This window comes from Pleurodeles waltl, chromosome 4_1 (genome assembly GCF_031143425.1).
Source record: "Pleurodeles waltl isolate 20211129_DDA chromosome 4_1, aPleWal1.hap1.20221129, whole genome shotgun sequence".
NCBI lineage: Eukaryota > Metazoa > Chordata > Amphibia > Caudata > Salamandridae > Pleurodeles > Pleurodeles waltl.
This window is the reverse complement of record NC_090442.1, coordinates 15,408,198-15,423,618: the sequence shown is the minus strand read 5'-3', so window position 1 is coordinate 15,423,618 and position 15,421 is coordinate 15,408,198. Positions and strand designations below refer to the sequence as shown.

At 46.3% G+C, this 15,421-nt stretch overlaps 1 protein-coding gene across 1 annotated transcript; it reads right to left on the bottom strand.

The window, feature by feature from the left end:
- Nucleotides 1-1,650: 1,650 nt before the first annotated feature.
- LOC138287248 (zinc finger protein 664-like) lies at nucleotides 1,651-15,370 on the bottom strand. Its single transcript, XM_069227609.1, has 2 exons — nucleotides 15,197-15,370; nucleotides 1,651-7,132 (listed from the first exon to the last, which is right to left on the bottom strand). Exon 2 carries the CDS (start codon nucleotides 6,185-6,187, stop codon nucleotides 5,582-5,584), a length of 606 nt encoding a protein of 201 aa, XP_069083710.1. The 5' UTR covers nucleotides 6,188-7,132; nucleotides 15,197-15,370; the 3' UTR covers nucleotides 1,651-5,581.
- Nucleotides 15,371-15,421: the final 51 nt, after the last annotated feature.

The window sequence follows — 15,421 nt, the reverse complement described above, 5'->3', positions numbered from 1 at the left end:
CCCTATACACTAATAAGGGATAACTGGGCCTGGTGCAAGGTGCAAGTACCCCTAGGTACTCACTACAAGCCAGTCCAGCCTCCTACATGAGCTCCAAACCTATAACCTCCAGAAGTAAGCCTTCACTTCTCAGAAAAGTGACCCAAATATTTCTGCAGGGAGATCTTGCATATTGTAAAAGTGATTGCTGATCCCTCTAAAGGACAGCCTGGTAATGACCGATCAAAAGAACCAGTAGAAAACAAGATGTTTGAAGTTTGGTAGTTTTCCCAGGGTCAGCTCTGACTGCAGCGGTCTAGGGAAGATTACCCTTCCACCTTCAAGAGTCTGCACTAGCCGGTGTGATAGTTATCTGTAGATTATCAATATATTACTTAGTGGAGGCCTAGTCACTGTCGGTCATAAGAACTCTGTGGCCAAGTCCTTCCAGAACAAAGTCTGCCCATTCCCTGTGCACATCAAGCATTTCTGGACAGAAACCAATTAAGGCCCATATTTATACTTTTTTAGCCCCGTATTTGCATCATTTTTTGACGCAAAAGAGGCGCATACTTACAAAATACAATTGTATTTTGTAAGTTTGCGTTGCTTTTCCGTCAAAAAGCGTCGCAAATGTGGCGCTAAAAAAGTATAAATATGGGCCTAAGTTTTATCCAGACTGTAGGTGGCTGGCCTGGCTTATAGTGGGTACCTGATGGTATTTACACTTTGTGCCAGGTCCAGTTATCCCTTATTGATAGATTAGTAGTGTTCTAGCAGCTTAGGCTGATAGAGGTAGCTATATTAGGAGGTGTCTCTGACGTCACCTGCTGGCACTGGCCACTCAGAGGCCTCCATTATTCCATTAAATTGATACATCAATATTTTACAATGCTGTTTCCCAAACTGTGGGTCGCGACCCACTGGGGAGGCCACCAGCCAATTTCTGGTGGGTCGCGGAAGAGTAATAAATAACGGTGCCTTTAAATTTTGTATTTATCTTGTCACATTTGCTGTGCTGTAAAGGTAGAGGTCAAACATTAGGATACATCTTGTGACAAATTCCTGCTTATTCTGTTAACATGGTGAATGCTGTTTACTTTTCTTACTCTGGGTGCAAGGCAAGAGGAGTTTTTAAAGTGAACTGTGTGGCAACCTCGCCGGTGCACATGAGGTGTGAAAGGAAAGGCTGTGGGGTGTCATTTTTGTAACACACAACATTTAAATACCTGCACCTTTCTTAACTGCAGATATAATTCAGACTATATCAACAGTTAGGAAAGCAAAAATGAAACCAGTTTTTTTGTAATTCTGAAGTGTGATGAGAACAAAGATTTTAAAATGATCAAAACAAATCAGGACAGTTTTACTGGGTGATGCACAAAGGATATTCACTGAAACTCTAATTCCTTCCATTATCATTTCCATGCGATAGACCTTTATCAGTAAAGCTGTACAGGGAGTGCAGAATTATTAGGCAAGTTGTATTTTTGAGGATTAATTTTATTATTGAACAACAACCATGTTCTCAATAAACCCAAAAAACTCATTAATATCAAAGCTGAATATTTTTGGAAGTAGTTTTTAGTTTGTTTTTAGTTTTAGCTATGTTAGGGGGATATCTGTGTGTGCAGGTGACTATTACTGTGCATAATTATTAGGCAACTTAACCAAAAAAAATATATACCCATTTCAATTATTTATTATTACCAGTGAAACCAATATAACATCTCAACATTCACAAATATACATTTCTGACATTCAAAAACAAAACAAAAACAAATCAGTGACCAATATAGCCACCTTTCTTTGCAAGGACACTCAAAAGCCTGCCATCCATGGATTCTGTCAGTGTTTTGATCTGTTCACCATCAACATTGCGTGCAGCAGCAACCACAGCCTCCCAGACACTGTTCAGAGAGGTGTACTGTTTTCCCTCCTTGTAAATCTCACATTTGATGATGGACCACAGGTTCTCAATGGGGTTCAGATCAGGTGAACAAGGAGGCCATGTCATTAGATTTCCTTCTTTTATACCCTTTCTTGCCAGCCACGCTGTGGAGTACTTGGACGCGTGTGATGGAGCATTGTCCTGCATGAAAATCATGTTTTTCTTGAAGGATGCAGACTTCTTCCTGTACCACTGCTTGAAGAAGGTGTCTTCCAGGAACTGGCAGTAGGACTGGGAGTTGAGCTTGACTCCATCCTCAACCCAAACAGGCCCCACAAGCTCATCTTTGATGATACCAGCCCAAACCAGTACTCCACCTCCACCTTGCTGGCGTCTGAATCGGACTGGAGCTCTCTGCCCTTTACCAATCCAGCCACGGGCCCATCCATCTGGCCCATCAAGACTCACTCTCATTTCATCAGTCCATAAAACCTTAGAAAAATCAGTCTTGAGATATTTCTTGGCCCAGTCTTGACGTTTCAGCTTGTGTGTCTTGTTCAGTGGTGGTTGTCTTTCAGCCTTTCTTACCTTGGCCATGTCTCTGAGTATTGCACACCTTGTGCTTTTGGGCACTCCAGTGATGTTGCAGCTCTGAAATATGGCCAAACTGGTGGCAAGTGGCATCGTGGCAGCTGCACGCTTGACTTTTCTCAGTTCATGGGCAGTTATTTTGCGCCTTGGTTTTTCCACACGCTTCTTGCGACCCTGTTGACTATTTTGAATGAAACGCTTGATTGTTCGATGATCACGCTTCAGAAGCTTTGCAATTTTAAGAGTGCTGCATCCCTCTGCAAGATATCTCACTATTTTTGACTTTTCTGAGCCTGTCAAGTCCTTCTTTTGACCCATTTTGCCAAAGGAAAGGAAGTTGCCTAATAATTATGCACACCTGATATAGGGTGTTGATGTCATTAGACCACACCCCTTCTCATTACAGAGATGCACATCACCTAATATGCTTAATTGGTAGTATGCTTTCGAGCCTATACAGCTTGGAGTAAGACAACATGCATAAAGAGGATGATGTGGTCAAAATACTCATTTGCCTAATAATTCTGCACTCCCTGTATATCTGCTAGTTTAGTGGTCATTTGAATGGAAAATGTGCTGTCTGTAGATGACAGTGTGTTACTGTATGATGCTTTAATAACTTATTAGCGACTCACGCCCGCCATGCATCGTTCTGTTATCAATGATGAGATTTCAAATGTTGCAGTGACGGTATCAATGATGCTATTGAACATGTGATAAGTGATTTAATAAGTGCGGTAACTGGCTGTGCATGGTGAGGGTGTGAGTTAAAGTTACTTTAGGGCATGAGTTATGGTTACTAGAGATAATTATAACTGGTGAATTTCAGTGATTTGTGAGTTTAAAACATTACGTTGTCACTGGAATTTTTACCTAACTATAACACCACTTTAAACTCTTTTTTCAGTGAATTTCAAAGATATTTTTTAAATGTAAAGCAAGGTATAATAACTCATAACTATAACATCACCTTAACCTTGTCTATTTCAGAGAGTTTCTAGTTTTTTTTTTAACATAAAGGCTTATATTTTATTACCATATGTAAAGCCAACCCCTGCCACACACAACCTTTGTACATGCGTGGAATGGGGTTACCCACAGGGCTGGCCAGCTACCAGAGGGAAGCCAACACCTGTCACGCACAGTTATTACAGTCATTAAGTTGAAGGTTTTGCAGCCAGGCCCTGCATCCAACCCCTTGCACAAAAGCAACCCCCGCCACACATCGCCTTTGGCTGTGTACCTCATGAGGTGGGCTGCAGGCCTGGCCTATGGACAGGCCCTGCATCCAACACATTGCGAGCAGCCAATCCCATGCCACACAAGGTCTTCTGGCATGCGCAGGGTGCAGCATGTCCTGGTTACACTCAGGAAGACTAATAATGTTGTTAAAGAGTCACAACACCAAAATATAACAAGTGGCCTATTGGTTAAAAGAAAAACCCGAAGACATATTTTTTTTAATAAAACCAAAATGTATCTGAGTCTTTCTTTGAGCATTTTTCAGTTCACAAAAGGGAATCAGAAAAAAAACACATAAGAGCCTTACACTCCAGACCATGGAGCTCCTGCTAGGAGTGTTTCTGAAAAATATGGTAAGTTCTCCTACAGTCATGGATTCCAAGCCCCCGTCTCCCAATCATTATTCTTTTCCTTTTTATTTTAGGTGTTTCATGCAGCTCCACTCCACCGCCCTTTGCAAGCCCCAGGGACCCCATCCCCAGGGCTGTACTCATTTATTTAGGGGAGGGAGCGTGTACCTCTTCAGGACCACAACCTCTGGGCTGTTTTCTACTCTACAGGGAGGTGGGCTGTGCACTCCCTCCTTGATCCTCTGAAGATTCACTAAAACAACTCCCACAATGTTTGCAATGGTGTGGTTTTTCCCCAGTGTGTGTTCACTGATATCTTTGTAGGTCTGATAATTCACTAAAGCTCTTCACACATTCACCGCACCAGAACGTATTTCCCCTGTTTGTTGATGTCTTTGTAAGCCTGATAAGTGCCTAAAGTTCTTTTTCAGTGCAATTTCATGGTTTTGCCCCATGTGTGTTTGCTGATGAAGCCTTAATGCTGACTTGTGACTAAAACTACTTTCACATTCATTGCAGTGATATTGCTTTTCCCCTCTGTGGTTTCTCTGATTCATCCTTAGGTTTGAGGAATTACTAACTCTACTGCCACAATCACTGCCTTGGTATGGTTTTTCCCCAATGTGTGTTCATTGATGTCCTTGTAGGTCTGATAATTGACTAAAGCTCTTCACCTATTCACTGCACCTAAATTGTTTTTCCCTAGTGTGTGTTCTCTGATGCTCCTTTAAGTGTGCGGGTTGAATAAAGCTCTTCACACATTCACTGCATTTAAATGGGTTCTCCTCAGTGTGAGTTCACTAGTAAATCCTTTATGTTGAAGAGTCACTAAAACTACTTTCACATTCACTGCAATTATGTGTTTTTCCCTATTATGTGTCTGATGATATCTTTTTAGGTTTGCTAATCGACTAGAGCTTTTTCCACATTCACAGCACTTTAATGGTTTTTCCCCAGTGTGCGTTCGCTGATGAATCCTTACGGTTGAGTAACAACTAAAACTACTTCCACAGTCATTTCAATCATATGGTTTTTCACCTGTGTGTGTGTTCGCTGAGGACTTCATAGTTGTGATAACCAACGAAAACTTCACACATTCACTGCAATTGAGTGTTTTTTCCCCTGTGTGTGTTCGTTGCTGTTTTTGTAGGTCTGATAACCGACTATAGCTCTTTGCACATTCAATGCACTTGAATGGCATTTCTTCTGTGTGAGTTCGCTGATTAATCCTTAATCACGAAGAGTCAATAAAACCACTGCCACATGCACTGCAATGGTATGGTTTTTCCCCTGTGTGTGTTTGCCGGTGTCTTTGTAGGTTTGATAATTGACTATAGCTCTATACACATCCACTGAACCTAATTGGTCTTTCCACCATGTGTGTGTACGCTGATGCTCTTTTAGGTGTGCTGTTTCACTAAAGCTCTTTCCACATTGATTACACTTGAATGTTTTTTCTCCTGTGTGTCTTTGTTGATGAATCCTTAATGTTGAGTAGTGACTAAAACTACTTCCACATTAATTACAATCATATGGTTTTATCCCCATGTGTTCGTTCATGCACTTTTAGGTTTGACAACTGACTAAAGCTCTTCACACATTCACTGCAACTGAATGGCTTTTCTCCTGTGTGTGTTCGCAGATGGTTGTGTAGGGTTGATAACTGACTAAAGCTTTTCATACATTCAGTGCATTTAAAAGGTTTTTCCCCTGTGTGTGTTCGTTGATGAATCCTGAGATTTGAGGAATCACTAAAACTACTTCCACATTCATTGCAATGGTAGGGTTTTTCCCCAGTGTGTGTTCGTTGATGTTTTTGTAGGTCTGATAACCGAATAAAGCTCTTCACACATTCACTGCACTTGAATGGCTTTTCTCCTGTGTGACTTCGCTGATGAACCCTTAATTGTGATGAGTCAATAAAACTTCTTTCACATTCACTGCAATGGTATGGTTTTTCCCCTGTGTGTGTTCGCTGATGTTTTTGGAGGTGTGATAACTGAATAAAGCTCTTCACACAGTGACTGCACTTGAATGTTTTTTCTCTTGTGTGTGTTTGTTGATGTCTTTGTAGGACTGACAAGTGACTAAAGCTCTTCACACATTCACTGCACTTGAATGGCTTTTCCCCCATGTGTGTTAGCTGATGCCTCTACAGGGTTGACAAGTGACTAAAGCTCTTCCCACATTCACTGTACTAGAATGTTTTTCTTGTGTGTGTTCAGTGATGTCGCTTTAATAGAGATGAGAAACTAAAGCTCCCACTAAATGTGTATGATTTTGTTTCTTGGTTGTTGTCTGTAGGTCGGGTATATATTTGTCTACATCCCAAGACTTTGTTTCCTGATGGGCCAATATGGCTGATAAAGCACTTGTGTTATTCTAACATGTCCTGTATGTGTGTGGCGTTTTGCACATTTGATTTCTGGTTTAACAATAATGTGCCATAGCCATTAAATACTTGCCACACTCATAATATGTATAAGGTTTGTTTGTAGGCGATTGTGTCTTTAGATTGAATTATGGTTTTGTACGTTTGTGGGTAAAGATTCATCTTCCATCTGGCACGTGCAAGTTGGGACAGTCCATTGTATCGTAGACAGCTGAAGTCCTCGTTTCTTTACCCCTCGGTTGTCTGGCTCCACTCAGTTGTGCCTTTCTCTGGTTGCTGTGGTTTGGCCAGAAAGAGTTTACGATACACTCAGAGCAGTGAATGACGGTCTGTTATCGCTTTAGAAAACAAAGAACTGCTGTAACCACATCATACTGATCCCACGATCACAGCTGGTGTTGGAAACCGGTTTATTCAGGAGGTGGTTTGTGTTTGTTGTTGTCTTTATTTTCTAGAGTTCATTTCTTAGTCTTGTGATGTGGAGGCGCACAGCTCAGACTCTTACATCCACTGAACCGCTCTCAACTGCTTCTTCAAGGATCTGTCAGTTTATGTGCAGGTTCCTCTGTCCCTGAATGCATCGATGTTTTCCTAAATACCAGAGTTCACTGTAGGTGACTGTTTATTGCAGATTTGCAGTTTTGTCTTCATTAATCATAATAATGTAATGCATTCAAGGCTTGTTTTCTGTTGGATGTAAAGAGATTTAAAATTACTAAATGGAAACATAATGGAATGTAAATACATAATATTTAACTGGTTGTAAATGACATTTCTTCTTTACTGTCTCTGAGACTTAGCAGAGAATATTTCAGCATACATGGATATTTAACTAAAAATTCTGTTGAACACGTCACATCTTATTATCTTCAGAAAAGGTGATTTACCAGTGTACACAGAGTAACTTGGTGAAGAAAGCGCGGTCACGGAGCACCCACGTGCTACAGGTACAGTTTTAGGTAGATGCACATGGACTCGATTTAATTTAAACAAGAATAGATTATGGAAAAAGGATGGTGTGAGAAGGTAGCCTCTTTCTAGCCTTGTTACCCCCACTTTTGGCCTGTTTGTGAGTGTATGTCAGGGTGTTTGTCACTGTTTTCACTGTCTCACTGGGATCCTGATAGCCAGGCCTCAGTGCTCATAGTGAAAACACCATGTTTTCAGTATGGTTGTTATGTGTCACTGGGATCCTGCTGGTCAGGACCCCAGTGCTCATAGGTTTGTGGCCTATATGTATGTGTCACTGGGACCCTGTCACACAGGGCCCCAGTGCTCATAGGTGTGCATGTGTATGTTCCCTGTGTGGTGCCTAACTGTCTCACTGAGGCTCTGCTAACCAGAACCTCAGTGGTTATGCTCTCTCATTACTTTCAAATTGTCACTAACAGGCTAGTGACCATTTTTACCAATTTACATTGGCTTACTGGAACACCCTTATAATTCCCTAGTATATGGTACTGAGGTACCCAGGGTATTGGGGTTCCAGGAGATCCCTATGGGCTGCAGCATTTCTTTTGCCACCCATAGGGAGCTCTGACAATTCTTACACAGGCCTGCCACTGCAGCCTGAGTGAAATAACGTCCACATTATTTCACAGCCATTTTACACTGCACTTAAGTAACTTATAAGTCACCTATATGTCTAACCTTTACCTGGTAAAGGTTAGGTGCAAAGTTACTTAGTGTGAGGGCACCCTGGCACTAGCCAAGGTGCCCCCACATTGTTCAGAGCCAATTCACTGAACTTTGTGAGTGCGGGGACACCATTACACGCGTGCACTACATATAGGTCACTACCTATATGTAGCTTCACCATGGTAACTCCGAATATGGCCATGTAACATGTCTATGATCATGGAATTGCCCCCTCTATGCCATCCTGGCATTGTTGGTACAATTCCATGATCCCAGTGGTCTGTAGCACAGACCCTGGTACTGCCAGACTGCCCTTCCTGGGGTTTCACTGCAGCTGCTGCTGCTGCCAACCCCTCAGACAGGCAGCTGCCCTCCTGGGGTCCAGCCAGGCCTGGCCCAGGATGGCAGAACAAAGAACTTCCTCTGAGAGAGGGTGTGACACCCTCTCCCTTTGGAAAATGGTGTGAAGGCAGGGGAGGAGTAGCCTCCCCCAGCCTCTGGAAATGCTTTGTTGGGCACAGATGTGCCCAATTCTGCATAAGCCCGTCTACACCGGTTCAGGGACCCCTTAGCCCCTGCTCTGGCGTGAAACTGGACAAAGGAAAGGGGAGTGACCACTCCCCTGACCTGCACCTCCCCTGGGAGGTGTCCAGAGCTCCTCCAGTGTGCTCCAGACCTCTGCCATCTTGGAAACAGAGGTGCTGCTGGCACACTGGACTGCTCTGAGTGGCCAGTGCCACCAGGTGACGTCAGAGACTCCTTGTGATAGGCTCCTTCAGGTGTTGCTAGCCTATCCTCTCTCCTAGTTAGCCAAACCCTCTTTTCTGGCTATTTAGGGTCTCTGTCTCTGGGGAAACTTTAGATAACGAATGCATGAGCTCAGCCGAGTTCCTCTGCATCTCCCTCTTCACCTTCTGATAAGGAATCGACCGCTGACCGCGCTGGAAGCCTGCAAACCTGCAACATAGTAGCAAAGACGACTACTGCAACTCTGTAACGCTAATCCTGCCGCCTTCTCGACTGTTTTCCTGCTTGTGCATGCTGTGGGGGTAGCCTGCCTCCTCTCTGCACCAGAAGCTCCGAAGAAATCTCCCGTGGGTCGACGGAATCTTCCCCCTGCAACCGCAGGCACCAAAAAGCTGCATTACCGGTCCCTTGGGTCTCCTCTCAGCACGACGAGCGAGGTCCCTCGAATCCAGCGACACCGTCCAAGTGACCCCCACAATCCAGTGACTCTTCAGCCCAAGTTTGGTGGAGGTAAGTCCTTGCCTCACCTCGCTGGGCTGCATTGCTGGGAACCGCGACTTTGCAAGCTACTCCGGCCCCTGTGCACTTCCGGCAGAAATCCTTCGTGCACAGCCAAGCCTGGGTCCACGGCACTCTAACCTGCATTGCACGACTTTCTAAGTTGGTCTCCGGCGACGTGGGACTCCTTTGTGCAACTTCGGCGAGCACCGTTTCACGCATCCTCGTAGTGCCTGTTTCTGGGGAACTTTAGTGCACTTTGCACTCACTTTTCAGGGTCTTGGGGAGGGTTATTTTTCTAACTCTCACTATTTTCTAATAGTCCCAGCGACCCTCTACAAGGTCACATAGGTTTGGGGTCCATTCGTGGTTCGCATTCCACTTTTGGAGTATATGGTTTGTGTTGCCCCTATCCCTATGTTTCCCCATTGCATCCTATTGTAACTATACATTGTTTGCACTGTTTTCTAAGACTATACTGCATATTTTTGCTATTGTGTATATATATCTTGTGTATATTTCCTATCCTCTCACTGAGGGTACACTCTAAGATACTTTGGCATATTGTCATAAAAATAAAGTACCTTTATTTTTAGTATAACTGTGTATTGTGTTTTCTTATGATATTGTGCATATGACACTAAGTGGTACTGTGGTAGCTTCACACGTCTCCTAGTTCAGCCTAAGCTGCTCTGCTAAGCTACCATTATCTATCAGCCTAAGCTGCTAGACACCCTATACACTAATAAGGAATAACTGGGCCTGGTGCAAGGTGCAAGTACCCCTTGGTACTCACTACAAGCCAGTCCAGCCTCCTACAGCCATCTCCAAGGAAGTGCGGACCCTGGGGGTCTACAGCAGACGGAGCACCCACTGCAGCAAACAAAGGGAGGACCTGAGACGCTGGGCATGGAACACCATGAAGGCCTAGCTGGGGATGGCCTCCCAACAAGGAAGGGGTGCCTGTCGGAACCTGACCCCCCTGATGGCCCACATACTGGCGGGGGCCTACCCATAGCTGGATGGGCGCTTGAGGGCATCACAGCAGCCACAAGGGGGTGAGTACAGTGGGCGTTACTACAATAATTGGTAGGTGGCATGGGATCCGGTTGGTGGATATGAGTTAGTGGGTGCCCGTTAATGCCAGGTCAGACATTGCAGCGTCATCCGGCTCAAAGGGTAATGGGTGTCTAGCAAATTCAGGTAACCTAGCTCAGCTGCATTCCATGTCAGTCAGGGCTTTGTGGGTCCCAGGAGGGGTGCAGTTGGCGGTGGTTGGCCCTCATCTTGCTGTGGCATCTAGCCAATTGAATGCCAGTGCAATGCATAGTGCTCAATCCTGATCGCTCTGTGTGACAGTACTGTGAATGCCAATTGTGGTGTTGGTGCTGTAATTGACCCAGTGCTCCCTTTCTCCTTCTGTCATCCTGTTCATGTGTGCATTAGCATCATCTGGCGGAGGAGCAGGGGCACCAGTGACAGAGGGAGCTGCATCCCACAGGACACAGGAGGCAGAATCCACTGACGCCGAGGGAACCAGTGGGACGGAGGGCGAGGGGAGCACCACGGCGGAGACAGGAGGTGACAACACAGACTCTGATTCCTCCTCTGATGGAAGTTCCCTGGTGGTGGCGGACACCTCTGTGACCAGCCCAACTGCAGGTACAGCCAGAACCCCGTACCAGCACTGCCCTCCCAGTAGCCCCTCAGAGAGTTGCCTGTGCCCGCTCACCCAGGAGGGTGGGCATCGACTTCGCCCCAGGCACCTTAGGTCCTTCCCCAGTGAGCTCTGCTGCCCTGAATGAGGAGGTTATTGACCTCTTGAGATCCATCTCTGTAGGACACTTAACCATTGTGAATGCCATCCAGTGGCTGGCCTCCCAGATGCAGCAATGCAATGAATTCCTGGAGGGCATCCACAGTGGATTGGCGGCCCAAGGAAGATTGATTCAGGCTCTGGCCTCATCTCTGATGGCAGCCATTGTCCCTATCCCTACCGCCCCCCCTCCAACTACCACTTCCCAGTCCCAGTCTCCTCAACCCCAACCCATCTCATGCACACATAAAGACGAGCATGCACACAAGGCATCACACAAGAGTGGCACAGTCAAACACAGGAACCATACTTCAGTCCACAAGCACTCACACAAACAACAGACAGTTCACATCCACATCCACTGCCTCCTCCTCCACCTCCACCTCCCTCACAATCACGTCCACACTCACACTTGCACGCACTCACACCTGCATGCACTGCTTGCTGCATGGCACCACCAGCATTACCACACCAAGCAGCACATGCACCTCACTAGCAGACACCTCCACAACATCAATCCATGCATCCCCTGAGTCCTCTTGCATCCTGTCTGCCCCCCCATCCTAAAGGACACAAACGTAGGCACTCAGACCCCCAACAGCCATCCACCTCACATCAGCACACTGCCCATGCACCTGCACCCAAGTCCAGCAGACGTACTCCTCCAACAACCACCCCCTCAGCTTCCACTCCCATCCCTTCTCCCTCATCCCACCTCAATGTCCCTAAGAAGCTTTTCCCTGCCCAACTTGACCTCTTCCTTCCCCCCATCCTGCCCATTAGAGCAGGGTCCAAACGACCCAGCCCAGCACCTCAGCCAAATAGTCCACGGGTGGTGAAACTGACTTTCAAGGCTACCAATGTGAGTAGTGATCAAAAACGAAAAGAATCCTAGAATGGTTCAGGTGGGAACGAGTAAAACCGGGGCACTCAATTCCATAGGTCTCCTACCCACACAATCTAGATGTGTGATGGATCCATGGTCACAATGTCAAGGTGTCACACAGACAACAAAACACACAAACCTTAATGCATACACATGCCACCGGGAAATGGCACACTGAACATTATCAGTCCAAATGCACAGGCTTGAATGCCCAAGTCAAATGACTTGCATTCTTGTCACTGCAACATGAATCAGCCTGCAACATGTCTCATACAAGAGCCACACCTCCTAGAAAAGGACTGATTTTGGTCCAAAAGGTTCCTCCATTAATGTTTGTCTTCCTCTAAGTCAGAGGAGTTGCAATACTATTTGCTACATCCTTCTGCCGGGAAGCATGGAATAAAATATTTGAAGAAAAGAAGAGTGTGCTGGCCGTACCAATCAAACATCACTCCATGGCCCAAAGATTGCCAACATTTACTCATCTACCTCTTCCTAAAGGAAATTTCAGCGACAAGTAGTTTCTGCAATACCACATATATAGAATTATAGATGGCTAATAGTAAACTACGGGGCTGTTTTTCACTGAGTAGTTCTGAGTGACATCAAATAGACAATGAGAGCAAAGCTCAAGTTGTCGGTTATGTGAGTCTGCACCATTTACTTTCAAAGGATTTTATTTCAGCACAATGGAACGTATCACCTAATTTAATGCACCTCGCCTTTCCCCACTGCCCGAACACCTGTCTGTCCAGCCTCAAGCTGAACTCTGTGTTCCCACAGAGGGGTATAAATGGGGGTGAATGTTTAGCAAGCTGTAGCAGTTCTACCATTGCATCCTATATTTGTAGTGGTATCCCATTTATTGGAGAATGAGTCAAGTTGTGGCCCTCCATTTTGGAATTTGCCACAAGTCTGATTCCGACCTCGGTCACTCTAACAGGAAGTTCTATTGTGTTTCTTAATAACAGGCCTTATAACTTGGGATCTACAGGCCTCGCTTTCTCAGTGGCTGGTTGCAGCCCTAATTTTAACTCGCCTTTATAAATCCTTTGTAGATATAGGGCAATGCCTCCGTCTATGAAGAAAGCATTAATTACTGTGCTGCCCTATAAGGGAAAGAAAGCATACAGTGATCATCATAAAGATTTCTCATAGTGTAGTAAGATGCAGGGCAGGTTGGCCAGATTATCTATAGTGCAGTAAAAAGTAGTGCATGTTACGCAGATTTCTTATAGTGCAGTACGGCGCAGTGCAAGATGCACACATATCACACAGTGCAGTCAAAATCAGTGCAGCAGACACAGAGTTTCGCAGTATAATAAAAAGCAGTTTAGTGTATACAGATTTCTCATAGCCCAGTACAATGCAGTAGGATGCAGTGCAGTGCACAGACCCCTCAGTGCAGTAAGATGCAGTGCAGTGCACAGATCCCCTCTTTAACACAAATGATGACCACAAACACCCCCAGGGCCGGAAGGAAAGCCCCACAGAGGTCCCCGGATAGAAGAGCCCAGCTCAGCCCAGCTCCTGGCACAGATTCCTCACAGTGCAGTAAAGTGCAGTGCACAGATTCCTCAGTGAAGTAAGATGCAGTGCAGTGCACAGATTCCTCACAGTGCAGTAAGATGCCGTGCAGTGCACAGATCCCTCAGTGCAGTAAGATGCAGTGCACAGATCCGCTCAGTGCAGTAAGATGCAGTGCAGTGCACAGATTCCTCACAGTGCAGTAAGATGCAGTGCAGTGCACAGATTTCTCACAGTGCAGTAAGATGCAGTGCACAGATTCCTCACAGTGCAGTAAGATGCAGTGACAGAGATTCTGCACAGTGCAGTAAGATGCAGTGCAGTGCACAGGCCCTCGGTGCAGTAAGATGCAGTGCAGTGCACAGATCCCTTCTTTAACACAAATGATGACCACAAACACCCCCAGGGCCGGAAGGAAAGCCCCCCAGAGGTCCACGGATAGAAGAGCCCAGCTCAGCCCAGCTCCTGGCACAGATTCCTCACAGTGCAGTAAAGTGCAGTGCACAGATTCCTCAGTGCAGTAAGATGCAGTGCAGTGCACAGATTCCTCACAGTGCAGTAAGATGCCGTGCAGTGCACAGATCCCTCAGTGCAGTAAGATGCAGTGCACAGATCCGCTCAGTGCAGTAAGATGCAGTGCAGTGCACAGATTCCTCACAGTGCAGTAAGATGCAGTGCAGTGCACAGATTTCTCACAGTGCAGTAAGATGCAGTGCACAGATTCCTCACAGTGCAGTAAGATGCAGTGACAGAGATTCTGCACAGTGCAGTAAGATGCAGTGCAGTGCACAGGCCCTCGGTGCAGTAAGATTCAGTGCAGTGCACAGATCCCCTCTTTAACACAAATGATGACCACAAACACCCCCAGGGCCGGAAGGAAAGCCCCCCAGAGGTCCACGGATAGAAGAGCCCAGCTCAGCCCAGCTCCTGGCACAGATTCCTCACAGTGCAGTAAAGTGCAGTGCACAGATTCCTCAGTGCAGTAAGATGCAGTGCAGTGCACAGATTCCTCACAGTGCAGTAAGATGCCGTGCAGTGCACAGATCCCTCAGTGCAGTAAGATGCAGTGCACAGATCCGCTCAGTGCAGTAAGATGCAGTGCAGTGCACAGATTCCTCACAGTGCAGTAAGATGCAGTGCAGTGCACAGATTTCTCACAGTGCAGTAAGATGCAGTGCACAGATTCCTCACAGTGCAGTAAGATGCAGTGACAGAGATTCTGCACAGTGCAGTAAGATGCAGTGCAGTGCACAGGCCCTCGGTGCAGTAAGATTCAGTGCAGTGCACAGATCCCCTCTTTAACACAAATGATGACCACAAACACCCCCAGGGCCGGAAGGAAAGCCCCCCAGAGGTCCCCGGATAGAAGAGCCCAGCTCAGCCCGGCTCCTGGCAGAGATTGCCTCACAGTGCAGTAAGATGCAGTGCACAGATCCCTCAGTGCAGTAAGGTGCAGTGCAGTGCACAGATCCCCTCTTTAACACAAATGATGACACAAACACCCCAGGACCGGGAGGAAAGCCCCACAGAGGTCCACGGATAGAAGAGCCCAGCTCAGCCCGGCTCCTGGCAGAGATTTCCTCCAGGATTATTCAGTCTATTTCTACAAACACAGCAGAAGGTGCTGACAATCTCCTACCTGAGCAGAAACCTGTGCAGACATTTCCAGGCTCTCTCCTCCTCCTGGGGGGGGGGGGGGGGCAGGTGCAGATTTGGGGTCCGGGGGGGGTCAGTGAGGGTCTGAAGATGAAGATAACTGCACAGACAGACAGGGGGTCCTTCCTCCTCTGCAGCAGGCTGGACACAGAGGGAGAGGCCGGAAGTGATGTCAGCATCCGCTGCTGGTGCTGTCTCTGCCGCCACT

Bases quoted from the DNA above. Each gene is read 5' to 3' on its own strand.
- LOC138287248 (XM_069227609.1), bottom strand. From the start codon at position 6,187: ATGGGGGAAAAGCCATTCAAGTGCAGTGAATGTGTGAAGAGCTTTAGT.